Raw genomic sequence first — 21,822 nt, 5'->3', positions numbered from 1 at the left:
TTTCCTCCCTAAATGTAAGATGCTAAAATCTATCTTACCACTGCCCAAGTTAACTACTCTTATCATTGAATTACCTAATACCTGGTACACCCACAACTACAAGTTAACTACTCTTATCACTGAATTACCTAATACCTGGTACACCCACAACTAATCTAACTCACCTAATAGTCTCCATACAGCAGCCATGTATCTTTTTAAAATGAACATTTTGATCATGGAACTACTCTGCTTTAAAACCTTTCAGTGACTTACCAATGCCATGACATTTAAAATCCTCACATTCCCTATAAGGCCCTGCAAATCAGTACCCACCTATCTCCAACTGCATATGCTAACCCTCTCGCATTCCCAGTGTACTCCAGCCACACTCACCGCTCCTCAATACGTACTGTATTATGTCCCGCAGGACCTCAGGTGGGTTTTTTGTTTCCCCTTTCTCCCTGCAATTAGCCTTCGATCAGCTTAAAGACAGCTTTCTCAAGAAGGCGTGACCAGCCCTGCTTGTAACACTGCACTTTCCTCTTCTACCACTTTGCTCTTTGGGCCTTCTTCACTAACCCCGTGAAGGCAGGGACCCTGCTGATCTAGTTGACTTCTTACTGTATACTTAGTACCTAGCACAATGCTTAAGAACAACAGGTAACCAAGATTGAATGACTGAATGCACTATCAATTAGTTGTCTATACCTTCTTTCCAACACATTCAGGAATTTATATTAAACTGGTCAGCATAAGTAGCTGCCCTCCCTACCACCCTTTACCTTTAATAAAACAGTAATAATGAGCTTATATTTGCTTTTACAAACAAGTATTTGAAACTAACAGGCTCAGTGTAAGGATTCATAATTTATTTTTAAGAAAATTTGAATTTGTTTTGCTAAATTGGTTTTAAATTTACTTATTAATAACTTCTTCTTTAAGTTTCTCTGCAAGCAATCTCCTCTTTAATAATGTTTGCTTCTCCTCTGCTGTCATTTCTGGTTTCTCTGTAATTTCCTTAAAAAAAAAAAAAAAAAAAAAATTGGCTTCAATATAAGATGGGTTCATTTGTCTAAACTTCCCAACATACTTCCTCGAATAACGATTAGAGCACTTTAAGTAAATAAAAGAAAAAAATTAAAGCCACACATGGACTGAGTTCCCTAAATCTCTCCTTTGTAAAAATCTCTTCTTGGGGAAGCATCTTGAAGGTGGTGGCTGGGGCACTGATGCTGTTCTATGATGATCTATTTCAAAAGGCTCAGATAAAATAGACGGCTGACCCTTAAGCATTCAGAGCAGGGAAAGTAAAGGAAGAAAGAAAGAAATGTATAATGAAACTGCTATAATTTCTACCCCTCACAGAAGCCTCATATCACAACCATCTCACTGCCTAGAAAAGACTTAGCAGGTGCTACCATAGCAAGGTGGTTAGTTATGAACGGCTCTACAAGCAACGTTTATTATCAATGCTTTCTTGCACACATTCTGACTCTCAGAATCCCACCTCTAGATTTGCTAATTTTGACATACTAAGGCTAGCCATACCTCTACCTCCCCAGCAGGTTTTCCTTTCTGCTCTGAACTTTGCGTCTGCTTAGTCCTCATATCCTTTCTCATGGACATCAACTTATCTCTCTTCTGTCTGAGATAGTGTTCTCGTTGCCGGAGCTCTTCCGTTCCAAGTGTTGATAAATTCTAGATCAAATAAAAAAAAGAAGGAATTATTTTAAATTCAAGTCTGCATAATAAGTGGCACAGATACCTAGTGACTGATTCAATCAGAAGTTTGAGTTCAAGATCACAACAAAAGCCAAAGTGTATGGCTGTTCACTGTTTGTTCCTAGTACTTGGTCATTTGCTCATAGTTCTTAAAAAGTAATGCGTTTGTTTGTTTGTATACTTACTGCTATTGGTCCTTCAATGCTTGCATGTTCAAAGCCAGGAATCTTCAGGCCTTTTTGTGGGAGGGAGGAAGTTTCAGGCAACATTTCCAGATTTCTTGCCAAAGGTTGTACTGACTGATTAGCAAAATTCACTTTAATTTCTGGCAGTAATTAGATAGAAACCAATTAGAATATTATAATAAATATTAAGTAGTAGGCTAGGTTCACCAAAATGAGATAATATTAATAATACTTTTTTTCTCACATTTATTCAATCAACACACATTGGTTCAGTGCCTGCACTGGGTGAGAACAATAAACATGGTCTCTGTCCTCAAGGAGGCCGAACTACAGTTGCTTATGAATAATGACATTTCAACAAATACCGAACTCCTGCAATTTGATACTATAACTATAAAAAGATATAATTCTTATCCAAAGATTAGAACTCACTATAATGAGATACAAGGTTGCCACATAAGCCAAATAAACAGTGCTAAAATCCCTTACTAATAATGTAATTGGTTTTTAAACTTTTGCTTGCAAGTAAAAACTGTAAGTGACCCTATATTTTCAGAGCAATTAATGTAAAGCTATAATTTTTTGTAGAAGAGTAAATGCCAGTAACACCAATAATTTTTGTTTGTAATATATAGTGAAGATAACCATAAACCTACCAATGTATTAAGAAAAATGTAAAGATTTTAAAGTAGAACTTGGAAGCAGATCTAACATGAGTACCTGGTACTTTCCAGGTATTTGGTGACCATGACAAAAGGCAGGATTAACATTCTAATTGCTTTTCTGAGCCGGTTTTTATTCTAAGATAGGGGATTTTTGTTTTTTAATTGGGGAAGGTGAACAGGACTTTAGTGGGGAACAGTGTGTACTTTCAGAACTTCCTTCCAAGTCAAGTTGGTGTCCTTTCAATCTTAGTTGTGCAGGGTGCAGCTCGGCTCCAGGTCCAGTTGCCATTGCTAGTTGCAGGGGGCGCAGCCCACCATCCCTTGTGGGAGTCAAACAGGCAACCTTGTGGTTGAGAGGACGCATTCCAACCAACTGAGCCATATGAGAACTCAGTAGCAGCTCAGCTCAAGGTGGTGTGTTTAAATCTTAGTTGCAGGGGGTGCAGCCCACCATCCCTTGCAGGACTTGAGGAATTGAACTGGCAACCTTGTGATTGAGAGCCCACTGGCCCATGTGGGAATCGAACCGGCAGCCTTCAGAGTTAGGAGCATGGAACTCTAACCGCCTGAGCCACCGGGCCGGCCCGATAGGGGATTTTTTTTAAAGATAAAACATTTTCAGTGTAAGTACATGGACTGTGAAAGACAGCAGAGGGAGACAAGCAAAGAGTCATATAAAAGTGCCAAGAACTAAAAGCATGCTGGGAGAACATGACATACGTGTTTCCAAATGATTAAAAATCTTGCCAGCATAGTAAAACCAGAAAGAACTTGGCATGAGGAAGAAACTTGCTGAAGGACCAGTGCTCTAGCCATGGGTGAGTGGACTGACTGCAGTGCCAGGGAGGTTGGAAGAAAAGCTCTCTTCAGACTGGGACCATACAGGAAGTCTCCATGGAAGAAATGAGGCTGGAGTTAACACTCCAACCAACCTACATAGACAGAGTGCTACAGAACTACCTTAAACAAAAATAAAGATGAGCTTCAACAAGCGGGGCATAATATGCAGACAGAGTTCAACATGCGTTGTTACTGACAGTTACTTTAAGCAGAGGGAGGCTTAGCCCCCAAATATGGAACCACAGAGCTGGGGAAGGGACAGTTCATTTTTGAGGCAGGGGATCCGAGGCACATAAGCATTTATATTCACTTCACGTACTTGCTCCGGCTGCCTTGAGTTAGTTGGTTATGAACATCTCATATATTCTAACTCAGACCTAGAGAGGAAAGTATTTGAGGCCACAATACTTAGCCTCTCTGGTTTCTAGAAAAAGGGAATCAGAAAACCAGCAAGCTTCAAGAAGGATCATCTCGTTTCTCACAACTCTTTGTGTCAATCTGAGAACAGATGCTATCCATCTCTAGCAGGCAGCCGGGAGAGATGAGCAAAGGGATAAACAGGAGGTCGAACACCTTTATGATTCCTCGCAAATTAGGTCTTCATAATGGGCTTCCATTACTCTGTATGAAGTGATTTCCTGGTTTATCAGATATACTCGTTGTTTTAAAAAAAGAGACTATGTTTGAAAATTAAAGTCATTACTTTTGCAATTACCTGCCATTTGTTCTGTGCCACTAATGTGCATAATTGGGTTATATATGGTTTGAGATTGAGTTTTCTACAGCTTCACTTAACTAGGCAAAGCAAATTTATTCAAATTATGTCAGACACAAGATTTAAACAGTGTATGTATATAGGTCTGTATAAAACAAAATTAAATTTGGGCCAGCAAATTAAAAAAAGAGCTCAAATTTAAAGCAGATATAGTTCAAATAAGGTTCTTCTACTCAGAATCTGCAGAACATGAAAAAACATGGTTAGATTTGCTAGGAAGAGGCAAGAAACTTTCATAAATCTGCCCCTGTTCACATGCCACACTTTTTGATCAATTAAGAATACAGTTCCTCAAAATCAACAAATAAATATAGAACCCATCTTAATTATGAAAGTTCTTCTAAGCTAAAGTGTGGAAGTACACAGGATTATGGAGTAAGAAGACCAAGGGAAGTCACAGTTTCATCATCTAAGAATTTAGTGATTTTGGACAAGTCTCTAAATTTCCTTGAATTTCTTGTTAAAAAAAAAAAAAAAGAAAAAGAAAAAGGAGCATATCTACCTCACAGAGTTATGTTTTTTGTTTTCTCATTAAACTTTGTTTTAATGGTCTCAAAATTCTGTGACAGGTTTTTGGTCAACTTGTTTCTATCACAAAGTACTGATTTTAAAAACTGCCATACAAAAAAAACAAAGGATCCACAAAACATTCTCCTTTCCTTCTGAAGGTTTTATGATACACTGTAATTATTAACCAGTCTTTTACTATTAAACTTAAATGGCCAACTGAGACAAATATGAGATTGTTCTTCCACCACTGATTAAGACTGGGGTGGCAGGCATGGGGATAATATTCATTTAGCCTTCTGAGCTTTCTGGGCAGACTTGGTGACCTTGCCAGCTCCAGCTGCCTTCTTATCCACTGCTTTGATGACACCCACAGCAACTGTCTGTCTCACGTCACAAACAGCAAAACAGCCCAGAGGCGGGTAGTCAGAGCTCTCAAAACACACGGGCTTGCCAGGAACCATGTCAACGATGGCAGCATCACCAGATTTCAAAAACTTCAGGCCATCTTCCGGCTTTTTCCCAGAATGATCAATCTCCTTCAGCTCAGCAAATTCGCAAGCAATGTGAGCTGTGTGACAACCAAGCACAGGTGCGTATCCAGCATTGATTTGGCCTGGATGGTTCAGGATAATCACCTGAGCCCTGAAGCCAGCTGCCTCCATTGGTGGGTCAGTTTTGCTGTCACACTGCTATGACGAACATCTTTGACAGACACATTCTTGACCCTGAAGCCACACTGTCCCCAGGAAGAGCTTCACTCAAAGCTTCATGGTGCATTTCAATAGACTGTACTTTAATTGTAACACTGACTGCAGCAAAGGTGACCACCATGCCGGGTTTGAGAACACCAGTCTCCACTCGGCCCGCAGGGACAGGACCAACACCACCAACTGTGTAGACATCCTGGAGGGGCAGAGCACTTGTCATTTGGACGAGTTGGTGGCAGGATGCAATACAGAGCTTCAAGCAGCATGGTTCCACTGGCACTGCCATCTTTATGGGTAACTTTCCATCCCTTGAACAAAGGCACGTTAGCACTTGGCTCCCGTGTGTTGTCACCATTCCATCCAGAAACTGGCACAAATGCGACTGTGTCAGGGTTATAGCCAATTTTCTTAATGTAGGTGCTGACTTCCTTAAGGATTTCCTCATATCTCTTCTGGCTGTAAGGCAGCTCAGTGGAATCCATTTTGTTAAGACCCACAATTCACACCGAGTGTAAGCCAGACGGGCACGCTCACAGGTCTGCCCATTCCAGGAGATACCTGCTTCGAATTCACCAACACCAGCAGCAACGATCAGGACACCACGGTGAGCCTGGGATGTGCCTGTAATCAGGTTTTTGATAGAGTCTCTCTGTCCTGAGGCACCAATGATGGTCACATAATATTTGCTGGTCTCGAATTTCCACAGGGAGACATCAATAGTGATCCCATGCCCACATTCAGCTTTCAGTTTATCCAAGACCCAGGCAGACTTGAAGGAGCCCTCTCCCATCTCAGCAGCCTCCCTTCTCAAATTTTTCCACGGGTCTTTTGTTGATCCCACCACATTTGTAGATCAGATGACCAGTAGTGGTAGAGACTTGCCTGAATCTACATGTCCAGAGACAACGATGTTGATGTGTGTCTTTTCCCTTCCCATTTTGGGTTAGATTTAGCCATAGTTTTCACTATACCTGTGTTCTACCAGAAAACCCATTGCGAAAAGGCAGTTATGGTTTTTTTTTAATTTAGAAAGGGATATATTTTTTAAAAAACCACAGAAATCCATGATAAAAGGAACTGAATTCATGATCATCATTCAATTTCTATTTCAAAATTACTTGTTTTTATATCAAGAAAATCAGAGTATATTGAAAGTGGATTTGCCACATATTGAATAAGTTCATCTACTAACATTTCCCACAAGCATTCTCATTGATTTTGCTTTCAATGATAGTTTCTGACTAAACATTGGGTAACTTGGCTACCTCTTATTTTCTAGTTGTGTTTTAATTCATTAGAAAAATAACAATATTATCTTTCAAAGCTCAGCTTCTAACTTATAAATACCATATAATTGTGGTCAAAGAAGAGAACATCAAATGTTATGTGAACGTATCTTGGATGCTGCAGCCGTGGCACCAAAGGATGGTGGCTCCCTCAAAGAATTCTGTTCACTGCTCTGGGTTCCAGACTTCACTTAGAAATTTGGGGACTACTCTCTCTCTCCGTCAACTGGGTATTTCCTATCTGCAACGTCTTTAGCTAAATTCATAAAGAACTTTAAATATAATGGCCATACAACACTCTCTCCAAGGGGTTTTGAAGGTTAAGTACGTATTGAGAAAGTAACATACTCTTTACCATGTTTATGTATTCGTATTATTAGAGAAAGTTTAATAACACTTCAGGCTTACCTGAGGGTGGGTGTGCAAAACGTTCACCATCCCCTTGGGAATTATTCATTTTTGCAGTTTCATTAGCATGCATTGGGGGATCTTCTGTTTTAGCCTCTGATAACTTCAAGAGTCCATAATACAATTTAAAAAGACATTTTAGATTAATTTCGATTAATTCATTATTTAAGGGATCCAAAGACATTAGTTTAAAAAAAAATTACTGTTTGCTAAATTGATAATGAGCAAGAGATTCTATTTTTCCAAAGTTTTTAAGATGTTTCCAGTATATCTTTCACTTTTGAGGTAGGTAAACATTCTCATTTCAAATCATGTAGTGCTAAGCATAACAAACTAGTATGATTAGGATTTTGGACTTAACAAGAAGTGGGTTCACACTCAGGCATCATTCTTACTACTCATGTAACCTTGAGCAAGACACCAAGAAATACTCTAAGAGAAATAAAACCACCGAATTATAAGGGGCTATTCCACTTCAGATAAGCTATAGATGACTATGATGTGCCTGAAGAAGCCACAAATTGGTTTACTTCCATTTCTACAATGAGATAGTACATTTAAACCCTAAACGTCATTTAAATCTTGGAAAAAAGCTAAGTACATTGATCATTTATTTTTCCTTAAAAACAGAGGAAAATCCAATCACGTGTAGTTTATGAGGTAATTCATGGGTATCAAAATCATAAAGCCCTATATGCTGGGTGATGGGTATATGAATATTATTATGAGCTCTACTTTTGTGTGTTTAAAAATTTCCATAACAAAAAGTCTTAAAAAACCCACATGCCCCCAAAACTATATTATTATTCAAGAAACCTAATATAGTTTGCTTATAAATCAAAGAGTTAATACTAATGCTTTCTGATAGGAGTTTTGAACTGGTTTCCATTGTATACCATTACATTTTTTAAATCTTTATTAATATCTATGAATTTCACCTCCACTTACTAAAAGGAGATTTACTCAAAGACACATGAATCATGTCTCACTCCTAAACCATCTCTCTTTCTTCTCTTCACTGGGTGCCTTGGAGTAAAATAGGTTTTTCCAAGACAGTGAGTGATACACGCACGTATTATAGTGACTGAAGGGAAAAAAGGAAAACGACTTTCAAGTGATTGAGAGAGTTTATATTAGGCTTCCTTTCCCTTTAGGAAGATTTGGGAAAACACGGAAAAAGAGGAAGCTAGAAGAGGGGAGAGGGAAGAATGAATATTAGTTTCCCTCACCTTAGCCAGATACATGTTTAATTTATCCTCAGGAAAGATCAGGCACTTTATGGAAATAGTTTTTAATGAACAGTATGCCGGCAAATGTGATACTGAATCATTTTGCTTCGAGCTAATAATATTAAAGCCTGCAGGGGAGCCTCAGTAGGAACTGCAGTTGTTGTTTCAACAGTAAAGGAATCAAGGAGAGTGGGAAAGTAAAATATTTTTTTAATCTTCTTGATTCATAAAATTAAGGGAAATTTTTAAAAGGAATCCTCCCAAATATGAATGGTATTACCATTTTTTGGAGTTAATCTCAGTCTTTATTGGAAATTTAAAGGTAGGCTGCTGGATGAATTATAACGTGAATAAAGTTATAAAATTAAATATAAATGCTTAGAATTGCCAAGATAATATGAATACTCAGAGGAACTGTGTAGTTCCACATAAGCTTGAATTTTAACAGCAAAAACTAAGTATAAACATTAAGAGATAACAAAAATGAAGTACGTCTGTTATATTAATATATTCTGTAGGCACCTGATTTTTTCTCTTCCTTTCTTCCTCCTGATCATATTCCTCTTTGGATTTTCTGAAATATATAAAATAAGGTATAAAAGTAAATTTTCTTCTTTAATCAAAGAAAAATATTCAACAAGCAACGTGCTACCCTAAGCTTACGTTTGCAAGGAATTTTGAAAACAAAAATGGAAATCATCAGGTTTTGCTTAAAGAAGCTTACAGTCAACTGAGAAAGACATAGATAGGCATATAGAGCATAATATAGTTAGTAACATAAACTACAGGTTTACCCATTTCTTTTGGAAATGTAAATGACCCATAGCTGAACAAAAATCAAAAGGTTTGAAATGCTAAACTCAAATTTGAATGGCAAATCCCATTAATATAGATTTGACCTCTCTTTTTAGAGAGATCAGTTACACCCCTCCTGATAAGATCCATTTATCCTCGCATTCTAGTTTTCCCAGTGACACCGGGGCTATCTCAAAGCTCTCCTGATGCCTTTACGCCAAAGCCCTATCGGCTTTAGTAAACTGCTCACTGAGGCAGTCTGATTTTGGAAAACAGCCAGGACAACTCTCATACATGTTCCTAACTAAGCTCTACTACTTACGCAGTAGTACACACCCCTCACAAGCCCTTAGAAAATAAAATCTAAAAGTACAATGTTGATCAGTTTTCAGACCACCAATCAACCAAAAAAACAACCAGTACAAGGCAAAACTTTACCAGTCTTCTAAACCAATTACCAAACATCCTTACCTCTTCAAAACTGTAAACTCAAAGCATACTGTGTTGGCTCAGGTTCCCATTTGCCCTGCCATGGAAAGTAGGATCTGCCAGGAAAAGGCCACGTTCACCAGCACACCTGCCTCCCTCCTCATAACCACTCAAATCTCCTGAAATTAAGCAGTGAGTCCTGAAGCAACTTCCACAGTTCCCTCCTTGCCCCATTCTCCTATCCACCAGCCTTTCTATCCTTCCTTCCCTTTGGAGCTGGGGAAAAAGACCCTCCCATTGGGTTGGTCTGGTCTGAGTCATCTGAAAATAATTTTTTCTGTCCATTAAGAAATGTTATACACAGTTATAAACAAATAAAATGATAAATCATTTTTGTGGTCTTCAGTAAAGAAATTAAATCATTTACCAATTCATAATATTTTTTGAGTAAAAAGCATATATACAGGTCATATTATAATAATCTAATGATTCATACGAAAAATAAATAAAGGAGGATACCTAAGAACTTCCCTCAGGATTTTCATCTCTTCCTGTTCAAGGTCACTGACCACATCAGAACCATCTGTCAGGCAGTCAGGTAACACACCTGTTCAAAACCAAAGACCACATGAAAGAATATCAACTCATCTGAAAACATTTACTTCTCATTATCCTAGTTCATCAAAAAGTACAAATTAATTTATTAAGATCTGTCCCTTAAAAAAAAAATTCTTAAGATATTATCTTTTTAACTGTGGTCTTTTTATCCTTTTCTTGTTTTAGGGAGTCAGTCACACACACACACACACACAAAAAAAAAAAAAGAAAAAAAAAAACCAAACACTATTTTACCTAGAAATGTCTCTTATTTGTATTGCCTATTAAAAATAATGACAATTCACCATTAAAAAAAAAAATAACGACAATTATATGTGGTAATAAAAATTAAATATTATAAGCTATTATCTTCCACAATCATATACTATCTGAGGATATACCACTGAAATCGACAAGCTACTACAAATGCAACTATGCTTTCAAAAGTATCCCTTAGGGGCGGCCGGTTAGCTCAGTTGGTTAGAGCATGATGCTCATAACACCAGGGTTGCAGGTTAGATCCCCGCATGGGCCACTGTGAGCTGCACCCTCCACAACTAGATTGAAACAACTACTTGACTTGGAGCTGATGAGTCCTGGAAAAACACACTTAAAATAAATAAAATTAAAAACAAAAAAGTATCCCTTAAATGGGAAAAGAGTTTACAAAATAAAACATAAAATACTTTATTAGTTGAAATAGCATAGTAATACTCTTCATTCATACTACAACAAATGCTACTGAAAAGGGTCCTGCTTACTACATGCAGCAAAAGCCTGGTGCTAAGCACGTAGGGGAAATATAAAGATAAATAAAACAATCTCTCCCCTCAAAGCTCTTATGCAGATATTGGGCTAATAACTATAAACCAGGGCGGTACTAACTTCAGCCCAAGGCAAATAATAATTCATGGCAAGTAATTTTAAGCAATTTTAAGTATTGGCTTAATTTACTTTATTACCTGAATCTTCCTGAGAAGCAGGTAGACTGGTAATAAGCATCTGTTCATATCTATAATTATTATATTCCCACGACATTAGCAGCATGTCTCTTAATTTTTACCTTCTATTTCTTTATCCACATATGATTATGGGATTTTGTGTCCGCTCTAAATTAAAGTAGCTTTATTATTCTAATCCCCTTGATGTTTAAATGCATTTTTTAATTAAACTTTTTATTTTGAGATAATTGCAGTTTTACATGCAGTTGCAAGAAATAATACAGAGCGATGCTATATGTACCCTTTACCCAGTTTCTTCCAATAGTAACTACAGGACAGTATCACAACCAGAAAACTGATATCTATATAACCCATCAATCTTAAGTGCATTTTTGTTCAGTCAGAAGATATACAATTAGTATTCTCCTAATAAGTTTTGTAAATAAAATGAAAAAAACTAAGGAGAGAATAATGTAACAGTATGCAATACTTCAAAACCATCAAAATAATGGTCTGATTTGCATTTTCCCCAAATTCTTTGATAAGGTACAACCAAGAATCTATAGGGCTTTTGAATTTGTCTCACCACGAGGACAATTTTCAAATAGTCTGCAGTTTTGAATACAGTCAACATCACTCTCAGGTCCTTGCCCCTGGATCTCAGTAAAGCGACATTCTTAAATACATGCATTAAAAATTCTGTGGCAGAAACTAAGTTTTAGTTTATGTTTAAATGCAAGCAAACTGTCCCACCCTGTGGTTGGAAGCAGCATGATTCCACATCATTCCCCGCCCTTGCTAATTAATATAAGCCAGGTCTATGTAGTTATACTGGGAGGCAGGGCTCTGTCCTACCCCACTCCACAAGTGACTCATAATTGGTGTAAGCCAATCATAATGGTCTCATTCCCCCTGCTGGAGGGTGTAATAAAGGCATGTGACCCAATCCTGATCAAAGGACCTGTGGGGAAAACTCCTGGGGGTCTTCCATGAAAGTATTGTCTAGCTAACAAAAAGAAATGTATAGGAAGAAACATCCCTTTTCTTCATGAGATATTGTTGAGTCTGTATTCAATGCAGCTAGAGTGCAATCATGACAGAAGATCCTGAGAATACCGTTTCCCCAAAAATAAGACCTAGCTGGACCATCAGCTCTAATGCGTCTTTTGGAGCAAAAATTAATATAAGACCCAGTCTTATTATATCATATCATACCATATCACATCACATCACATCACATCACATCACATCACATCACATCACATCACATCATATCATATCATACCTGGTCTTATAGTAAATTAAGACCTCGTCTTATATTAATTTTTGCTCCAAAAGACGCATTAGAGTTGACGGTCCAGCTAGGTGTGATTTTCGGGGAAACACGGTAAGAGAGTATAAAGATGGGAAGTGTCACGGTCCTTGATAACATCACTAAGCCACCTAATTAACCAACCTTGGACCTGTCTTCCTTCCCTCCCTTCCTCTACACTTCTTGTTCCATGAGGCCACTGTCATTGAGGTTTTCTGCTAATGGCAGCCTGAGACATCCAGCTGATACAAGCTATGGGTACTTGTTCCCTTTTATTAAAATCTAAATGAGTTTCCAGTTAAATTCCAAACTGAAAACTATAGTGTACCAATATCAAGTTCACTATTTCTTCTATCAAACCTGATCCCCACCCCCCAAAACAATTTTAACTAACATAAAATAATTATCCAAATTCTCTATCCCATAGGTCAGAATAAAGCACAGTTTCAGGAAAATTCAGAGAAAATGGTTTTATAAAGTAAACTATGGTATGAAGAAAAAGAGAAAGAGATTGTTTCCCAAACTTATTTACACTAAAGCAACAGCATAGTATCATGCAGGGTTAGGGCCTTGTTGTCTCCTAGCCACAGACAACAGCTGTCTTACCTGCTGTGAAAAGCATCTTAGGATTTGAGGGGATAGTTATGGTGGTGGTTGGCTCTAAGGGACACATCTCTACTCACATCAGACAAATGAGAGAAGAATCTACAAGGGCCCTGAAACATTCTAATGGTTGCCCTGCAACAACAGAAGCCTTATTGTTGCATGTTCCAAACCCCTAAAAGCACAGTACAACTAAACTCTAACTCTCATATCTTCAAGAAACAATCAAAGAAAGGGTCCTGCTGCCAAACCATTAAAAAGTATGTAGGCATGGTAAACAGTATCAGTGGCAATCTATTGAGCAAAGGAACTTATAGGTTATTTAGGTCATGTTATGAGAGTCAGAAATCTGAAACGGAGAAAAGAATCTGAGTTGAAAAGGCGATAGTACAATAACAAGAAGTATGGTTAGAAACTCAGATGTTTTGAGTCAAGATGTCAAATACTCAGGAATACTCAGGAAGGGAACAAAAGTAGGAAATGAGAGACATTGAAATTAGGCAGAGTCAGGGAGAAGATAAAGCCAAAGAAGGTTACTAGGGCTCTGAGTTGTTTTCTTTTCCCCCTGATGGTGGCACAATCCCATCTACCCATTGTCCTAGAACTGTATTTCTCAGTGGGGTCTCAGGACCAACAGCTTTAGCATGGCCCTAGACCTTGTTAAAAATGCAAAGTATAAGGCCCCACCCCAGACTTACTGAATCGGAAACTGGAAGACAGCCTATGTGTTTCAACAAGCTCTCCAACAGCTTCCAAAGCTCACTAAAGTTTGAAAACCACTGTCTCCTACAAAGGTCTTAACAATAAGCCAGAAGGAAAAGAGTCGTCACATTCTCTCAACAGTAACTATAACTGTGACCACTCAAAAATATTGAATTTCATAAACACAATGGCTGGGCAGAAAAATCAAGCTCTCTGAAATCGAAAACATCATTAAATTAAATTCTGGTCTGCTTTTGAGATGTCAAACACACACTGACCAGGAAGTTTACACTCTTGAATCTCTTAAGTCAGCCATTTCAAACTTGAAATAAATGTATACAAGGCAGCTATATTTACAACCATGTTAAAATCAGAATAGTCAAAACTGCAGAAAAATGTATTTAGCACTTAGATTTCTAAATTCAACATTTTACCATTTCTCTCTTGAATTATTCGAATGGCTTGCAGCTGCATTTCAATGTTTTTCTGGACCATCATTGCTTTAAAGACAGTAAAATCGTCTGCAGCTACCACAGGTTGCAAAATTGCCTGTGGAAAGAAGTCTGGAAGTTAAATGAAGATTTAAGTTTTAAAACTACAAGCATACCTCAGTTTTATTGTGCTTCACAGATACTGCATTTTCATCAACATTGAGACAAGACCTTCCACCAACACCAAGATGAAGGTTCAGATGATGTTTAGCATGTTTCAGCAATAAAGTATTTTTAATTAAGAATGTACATTGTTTTATTAAACATAAAAAACAATACCTGGATTTGTTTTTCAGCCTATAATCTATTTGGCTTATATTGTCACTTGAAATTTACTATTGAATGATACATCAGTAACCACAAAATTATCCCTTAATAAAAGTATCAAATTAAATAAAAGCCTACTTCGGGCTTTAAAGAATCAGCTGTGTGACTCTGGATATATCATTTAGTCCTCTAAGCTTCAGTTTCTTCATCTGCAAATTAGTATAATAATAATAACAGTAATAAAGTATTTCATTGAATCTATGACTCCATAGACTAGTTAAACCATTATTTCATGTACCAGTAATAAAAAACCTTGCCAATTAAATTATAATAGGCCATCAATTATAAAATGCATCCTCATTTCTGAGATACTGTAATATAAAAAATTTGTTAAGAGACTGAAAAGACAAACCACAGAAGAAAATTTTGTAAAATATTAGCAAAACATGTATCTGATAATGAAGACTAGTATCAAAAATATACAAAGACCTTTTTACAAAAATTAGAAAACAAACAACTCAATTAAAAAATGTACAAAAGAAAACAATGAGATCTACACATCTTTTAGAATGGCTAAAATCCAAACAACTGGTAATACCAAGTGTTGAAAAGATGTGGAGCAACAGGAATTCCCATTCATTGCTGGTGAAAATAATGGTACACCTACTTTATTATTATTTCAATTTATTTTTCAATTACAGTTGGCATACAATATTATATTAGTCTCAGGTGTAACATAGTGATTAGACATTTATATAACTCATGAAGTGATCACCTCAATAAGTCTAATACCCATATGACACCATACACAATTATTACAATACATTCCCTATGCTAGTACAGCTACTTTAGAAGAGAGTTTGGCAGCTTCATACAAAGCTAAATTTAATCTTACCATATGATCAGCAATCTCATTCCTAGGTATTTACCAAATGAGTTGAAAACTTTATGTCCACACAAAAGCCTGAACATGAATATTTATAGTGGCTTTATTCATAATTGCCAAAGACTAGAAAGCCACCAAAATGAACTTCAAAAGGTAAATGGAAAAAACAAACTGCGGTACATCCATATAATGGAATATCATTCAGCAATAGAAAGAACTAATAAACAATAAACATGGAGGAATATTAAATTCATATTGTTTAGGGAAATAAGCCAGTCTGAAAAGGCTACATACTATATGATCCCAATAATATGACATTCTGGAAAAGGCAACACTAGAAAGACAACAAAATTATCAGTAGTTGCCAGGAGTTTAGGGCAACAATGGAAAGGATGAACATGTGGAGCAAAGGATTTTTAAGGCAGTGAAATTATTTTGTATGATACTGTAATGATAGCTATATGACATGTATTTAGCAAAATTCATAGAACTGTACAAAATAAAGAGTGAACCCTAATGTAAACCATGGACTTCATTTAATAGTAATATGTCAATATTGGCTCATTAACTGTAACAAACACATCACACTGATGAAAGATGTTAGTATTAAGAGACTCTGTACTATCTGCTCAATTTTATGTAAACCTAAAACTGCTCTAAAAAATACACTATTAATTTTTAAGACTTTCTAGCACTCACACAAAATATTGTTAATTATCCTGTGTGTATTTTTAGAAAATGAAAGTATACCACATATATAATCTTTTCAGTGGTCCAAACTATTGGGGAAAAAAGCATCATAATTTTCCCAAATTACTATTATTATAAATGTTTCAGAAAATATTAATGTCTACCTTATAAAAGTCAAAGCAAATCAAGTAAAAAACAAAAGGAAAAATATTGTCTCTTGCCATATATTAATAGAAGTCCCTGGCTTTTGCAATACATAGAAATCAGTGATGAGCTCTCCCCTTACTGAAAAATCACAAACAATGAAGGAAGTCACTTTTGCCGATTTCAACTGGAAAATACCACAGAATTACAAAATTCATCTGACGACAATTAAAATAATAAATATCTCAGTATTTGTCATATTTTTCTTAACTGTTTAGAAAGATATCCTAAGTCATGAGCATTTTTAAAGAAACCACACATACTTAATAGAAAGACATGCTCTTAAAAAGTCTGTTTTTTTTTCTTTTTTTTTTTTACACTAGTGTCCTTCATCTAATTATGGTCATGAGACCTCTTACTACTACAGCTGATTTTAATACACAAAGATTATCCAGGACCAGTGGTCTAGGTCTAATGATGCCCAAACCAAGTGTAAATAATTTTTCAAGTTGGATTTAGCAATGCGAAGTCAATGAGAGCTGGCGGCTGGTTTAAAAATCAAAATCAAACAATGCAAACGAAAACAAAATAAAAACTACCTCTTAACTTACCCAGGGCAAACAACTGTTGTTGTTTTTTTACTTTGTTCTTAGGCACACCATATTGGCATAATGGAAATTAGCATTCTGATCGTTACGTATAAAGGTGGTTGCTGCAAAGCAATATATAATGTGCTTTGAGCTGTTTTTCTGGTAATAATTACAGCCTTGGGCTAATTCAATCATGTTGCTATTCAGCATCTGGTGCTAAGAGTTTGCTCCAGAAGAGAATAAATCTAACTAGTCCACATGGGGATTGAACCTATGACCTTGGCCTGATTAGCACAGTGCTAATCAACCACCAAAATAGCTAATTAAGAGGTGCTTCCATTTATAGACCACCTTATATATATGTCAGGTATTGTACTAAATGCTTTATGAACCTTATCTCTTAAATCTCACAAAAACCTTTCTAAGTAGATACTATATCCCTGTCTATGGATGTGGAAACTGAGAATAAGAATGGATAAGAAAGGCCAACTGACAAACAACTTTTGTCGGGAGTCTTACAGCTAGTAAATGACAGATCAAGGACTCAAATCCAGGTCTGTCTGTGTCGAAAGAATTGCCTCCTTGTACCTATAAACTCCAAATAAACCAAAGGTGTTGCAGAATAAAACAAAAGAGAAAGATGTGTTAGTCCGGATCTGGAAACAATATTTTAAAATTCTGGACAGCTTCACTCACAAATAATGTAGTTATTCTGGTAATGAAAGCAAAAGATGGATGTGTCTGCTATAACCGTGAACATCTTTAGTCACAAAGTAATTCAGGCTCATTCACAATGGCTTAATTAAAAGGTTGACAAATATTAACCAAAGCAAAAAGTATTCCTGAAAAACGAGGAAAATAAAAATAAATACCGATGTCTTAAAATAAATTTAAATACTAGTTAATAAATTTCAATCAAATTCTTCCAATTCCACTAAAAATAAAATAATGCCTATCGTTACTCCTTAAACTAAACCTTTGGTACATTTAGAACAAAAGCTATTGGTAAACTGTAAAACAACTTTTGGTTTATAGAGTTAACTAATAAAATCATGTTTGTTTACATTAGTGTGGGCATACCAATAACTTTTTATATTTTTTAAAATGTCATGTTACAATAAAGAGTTTCTATCTTTAGAATTACAGGTGGTCATTCAATGAGCAGTTGTACAAAAGAGAAATGTAGCAGGAAGTGCTGGATTAAACAGTAGTCAAAGCAGTAGAGCTGGACAGTTCAAGCCACTCTTTGAGAAGGCTCTTTGGGTAGTGGTAAGTGTCCCTATCCTCAATCTCTGAGGAAGGCCTCTCAGTTGGAGTGCCTGGGCTGGTAACCCGGTTCCCCTACCTACTTAGCTGTGGACTTTGCACTAGTTGCTTAATGTATTTGTGCTTTACTTTTCTCATTTCTAAATGGAAGTAAAATAGTACCAACTTGTTAAGGAGTATCAGGAAAATTAAATGAGATAATACAGTAGAAAATTAAATGAGATAATACACATCGAGTGCCTAAACCAGCAGCTAGCATAAGCCCTCAGTAAATCTAAGTTATAAATACACGATACCTACTTCAGCCCAGCATTGCAGAATCAGTAAGACAATAAAAGGAGTTCCAAGAGAACAAAGCCCCAGGAACCACGTACTGTGAATCTGCTAAGATTGAACAAGGGGCAACTGCAAAACTATCAGAGATGTATGTAAGTAAAACAGTAATCTATTATAGTTCTGAGTTCAGAAAGTTCCTTTTTAATTGCATCAGTTCATTAACGACTCCAGTTATCATTACTAAAGGTAGTTATAAAAAAGAACCCATATGTGATGAATTAGCTTTTCACTCTTACAATGTCTACAATATTATACTCTGACAATCAAACACAGCAAATTTAACTGAAATACTGGGCATTTTTGTCAAAACTATGTTAGCAGAACAACACAAAAGCAAAAACCTGTGATGTATGGGTCTTTGCAAGAGGAGAAATGCATGCTTCTTGAAATTGATCTTCATTAATTCCAATTTCTTTGAAGTAACTTTCTAACAGCTTTTCAACCTAAAAAGAGAAAGTTTAACCTTAATAATTTATATAGAAAAGTTCCAAATGACAGTTTTCATGTTAAGTATTGAGTTTAGAAAAGTATAAGGAAATGCTTGTTTGCAATTATTAATCCACATAAAATTATATTATATAGCAGTGACAATGTCTTTCATGGAAAAAAACAACAAAGGTTAAAATTTTTGCAGAGTCAAATGCAATTTTATTTCCTCTATTAGAAATAACTACTAGAGGATTATGTCAGGAATATGAAGTTGAATGAGGTACAACTCTTCTGCTACCCAGAATCACTTTTAAATCACAAGATAACCATAATTAAGTTAATAATTAACACTTCCCTGAATGCACAAGCAAAAGAATAAAATTTAAAGATCAGATGCAAGATCCCTTAACATGGTTGTCCTAAATCCATTCCTTAGATTCTAGAGTAGAAGACATACGAAGTCATAAGGATGAGAACCCTTGGAGTCTGATGGAACTGGTAAATTGAACTATTCCGGTAGACTGAATTTTTTAACAGAATTTTAATGGACAAATCCATTTTTTTTAATCTAGAAAAGCTAAAATTAGTATTATTCTAATTAACTTTAAATATTAGTGAAAAAATATACTCACTAGTTTTCTGTATTCCTGATGAATCTCTGTATAGGTCAATTTGCTTTCTTCTTCATCATCAAAAACTAAATTTAAAAAATATATATTGCATAATGTAAAAAAAAATCATTAATGCAAATATAAATGTCCACTCCTTATATCTTACAAATAGATAATTAGATATATACTTACGAGTCAAAATATTTTTATGTGTGTACACACACATACATACTGTATATAGTGTTAATTGTAAACTTTTCCTACTTAAGATCTTCATATATGACAAACATTACGTTTCATTCAATAATATAAGACAACAGTTTCTTTATAAACTTTTAATGGAATATTATTGTTAATAGTTTTTAAACATTAATTCCTTTTACAACAGGCTCCTGATTATTTTATTGTACTGGACCTTCGCTGATTCGCAAATTTTACCAAAAGTGAGTAGGCCATTTTTGTTTCATATAAATCAATAATGAAGTTAAAATAAATAAAACCAAATAAATGTTTACTGAATGATATGTGTGAAACAATGTGGATTAGAAAGATACATATTCCCTCAAGAAGCTACAATCTAATTAGGGAAACAGGACAAATTAATGAATTGTAAATAATAATCTTTTTTTAATCCCCCTTGGATCATCTTTTAAAAATGCAAAACTAACTTCTGTAATTTTTGATTTAAAACTCTTCAATGACTGCTCTTTGCCTAGAGAATAAGTACAAGATCCTTAGAAGGCCAGACAAAACCCTCCAAGATTGGACCCCAAGTCTCATATCCCATCACTCAAAAACCCAAACTTCGCACTCTTAACAATACAGAATTACTTGAAATACCACCAAACATAACACATACGGTGTTTCAAATCCCCATGTCTTTGCTCAGGCCAGTCCTAGATCTTTTTGCCTTTACCTGGCCCCCTTTCTCCAACTATTCTTCAAGACAGTGTAAGTGGCACATTCTTCATGACCTGTTACCCACTCCCAACTCCTAGGCTGGTTAGATCCCTTCCTCTGAACTCTTATAATACAGCACCACGTGACTACCTTTATTATAACACCTGCCACTTTACATTTAAATTACACTTACCTGCCTGTCTTCCCCACAAACCTATAAACTTCTCAAGCACAAAGATTTTGTTTTATTCATCTTTCTATCCCCAGCTTCTGGCCCAAAGACACTCAATAAATGTTTGTTGAAATACATGCTGACATCACAAAGTTATACAAAACTCATCTTTAAATTATCTGAAGTGGACAACACACTGACAACCCAAAGTCAGTGAAGTATGTAAACACTGTTAATTTCAGTGTAACTGGGATGCTACTTCGATTTCCTCTGGCATCTGCTCTATACAACACTAGGCATACATGCAAAACAGAGGCTGTTTTCAGCTAAGTCTGAAACCAAATTGGTCAACTCTTGGGATCAGAAGGAACTCAGAGGTAAACTGACGCCTCTCCTCCTAAGTCACAAGGGAAATTGTTGAAGAAGCCCACCTAAACTGTACTGGTCCAGAGGAGAAATGTGCAGGATGGGGTGTGAGACCCAACACAGGATTAAAGTCTAATGTTTTTCGGATGTGTGCTTGGGCCCAGAGGTAGGGGAGTCTCGATCCCCGTTTTCAGTTCCATGAAGGAAAAACAGGCGCAGTGACAGCAATATCTCCTACAAACCAGCTCTAAACCTGCCCGACAGAGATGGAGACCCAGGAGATACAGATGGTTTGTGGGAACCACCTCCCTGTCGATTGCTGATGTAAGAGAAGCAAGAAGAGATTGTCGGTTCGGGCTCTGGTTTTTACCTTCACATTTCTGCTCCACAAAGTCCAAGATGGGGATGGACCAGTCCGGGCCTCGCAAGAACCCCGCGATGCTCTCCACGACCCATTCTACATCGTCCTCTTTTTCCGCAGCCATCCCGCCCCCGCGGACCGCGGCAGAACCTTAGGCCAGACCCCCGGAGCCTGCTAAGGTCTTTCCGCCGCAGGGAGCCTAGAGGGAATGGGCGAAAGGAAGAGTTGCCCCCGCGGTCGCCCCGCCACCTGGAGGAAAGCTATAAACCCGTTAACGTATAATGGTCGCTATGGCAACACACGCAGCCGCCCCCGGCAGCCGCCCAGAAGTGATGCCAAGTTCCCCGAAGCCTGCGCATTTTAGAGAGGGGCATTCTAAAAACGTTTCCGATTGGCTGGAAAAGAACAGAGGATCAAAAGATAATCTTCCACCCATTGGCTTGCCGTTGCTAAGGCTGAGCGTAGAAGCGTAGCCATTGGCTGGAGGTCCTAGCAGGACTTTCCGCGTTCCCTCTTCGAAGTGCTTGGTAGCCCAAGCCTAGAAATGGCGTGGTGAGGTTCGCGTTGTGACGCGGGCTCCGACTAAAAGGGCTTCAAAGGCTTCGAACCCAGCTAAGTGCCAACC

General features: G+C 36.9%; 1 protein-coding gene across 1 annotated transcript; it reads right to left on the bottom strand.

Moving 5' to 3' along the window:
• Window positions 1–830: 830 nt before the first annotated feature.
• CFAP36 (cilia and flagella associated protein 36) lies at window positions 831–21,529 on the bottom strand. Its single transcript, XM_019719753.2, has 10 exons — window positions 21,207–21,529; window positions 19,420–19,484; window positions 18,700–18,801; window positions 14,123–14,237; window positions 10,053–10,140; window positions 8,832–8,883; window positions 7,081–7,183; window positions 1,890–2,029; window positions 1,531–1,680; window positions 831–999 (listed from the first exon to the last, which is right to left on the bottom strand). The coding sequence occupies exons 1-10, from the start codon at window positions 21,319–21,321 to the stop codon at window positions 898–900; spliced, it is 1,032 nt and encodes a 343-aa protein (XP_019575312.1). The 5' UTR covers window positions 21,322–21,529; the 3' UTR covers window positions 831–897.
• Window positions 21,530–21,822: the final 293 nt, after the last annotated feature.

This window comes from Rhinolophus sinicus, linkage group LG05, assembly GCF_036562045.2.
Source record: "Rhinolophus sinicus isolate RSC01 linkage group LG05, ASM3656204v1, whole genome shotgun sequence".
NCBI lineage: Eukaryota > Metazoa > Chordata > Mammalia > Chiroptera > Rhinolophidae > Rhinolophus > Rhinolophus sinicus.
Note: the sequence above shows the minus strand (reverse complement) of the source record. Positions and strands in the feature narration are given on the sequence as shown.

Bases quoted from the DNA above. Each gene is read 5' to 3' on its own strand.
- CFAP36 (XM_019719753.2), bottom strand. From the start codon at position 21,321: ATGGCTGCGGAAAAAGAGGACGATGTAGAATGGGTCGTGGAGAGCATC. The intron at 14,238-18,699 runs GTTTTTGCTTTT...TTCTTTCCACAG, and splicing joins CAAAGACCCATACATCACAG to GCAATTTTGCAACCTGTGGT. The intron at 10,141-14,122 runs GTAAAATGTTGA...GGTTTTGAACAG, and splicing joins AATAATTCAAGAGAGAAATG to GTGTGTTACCTGACTGCCTG.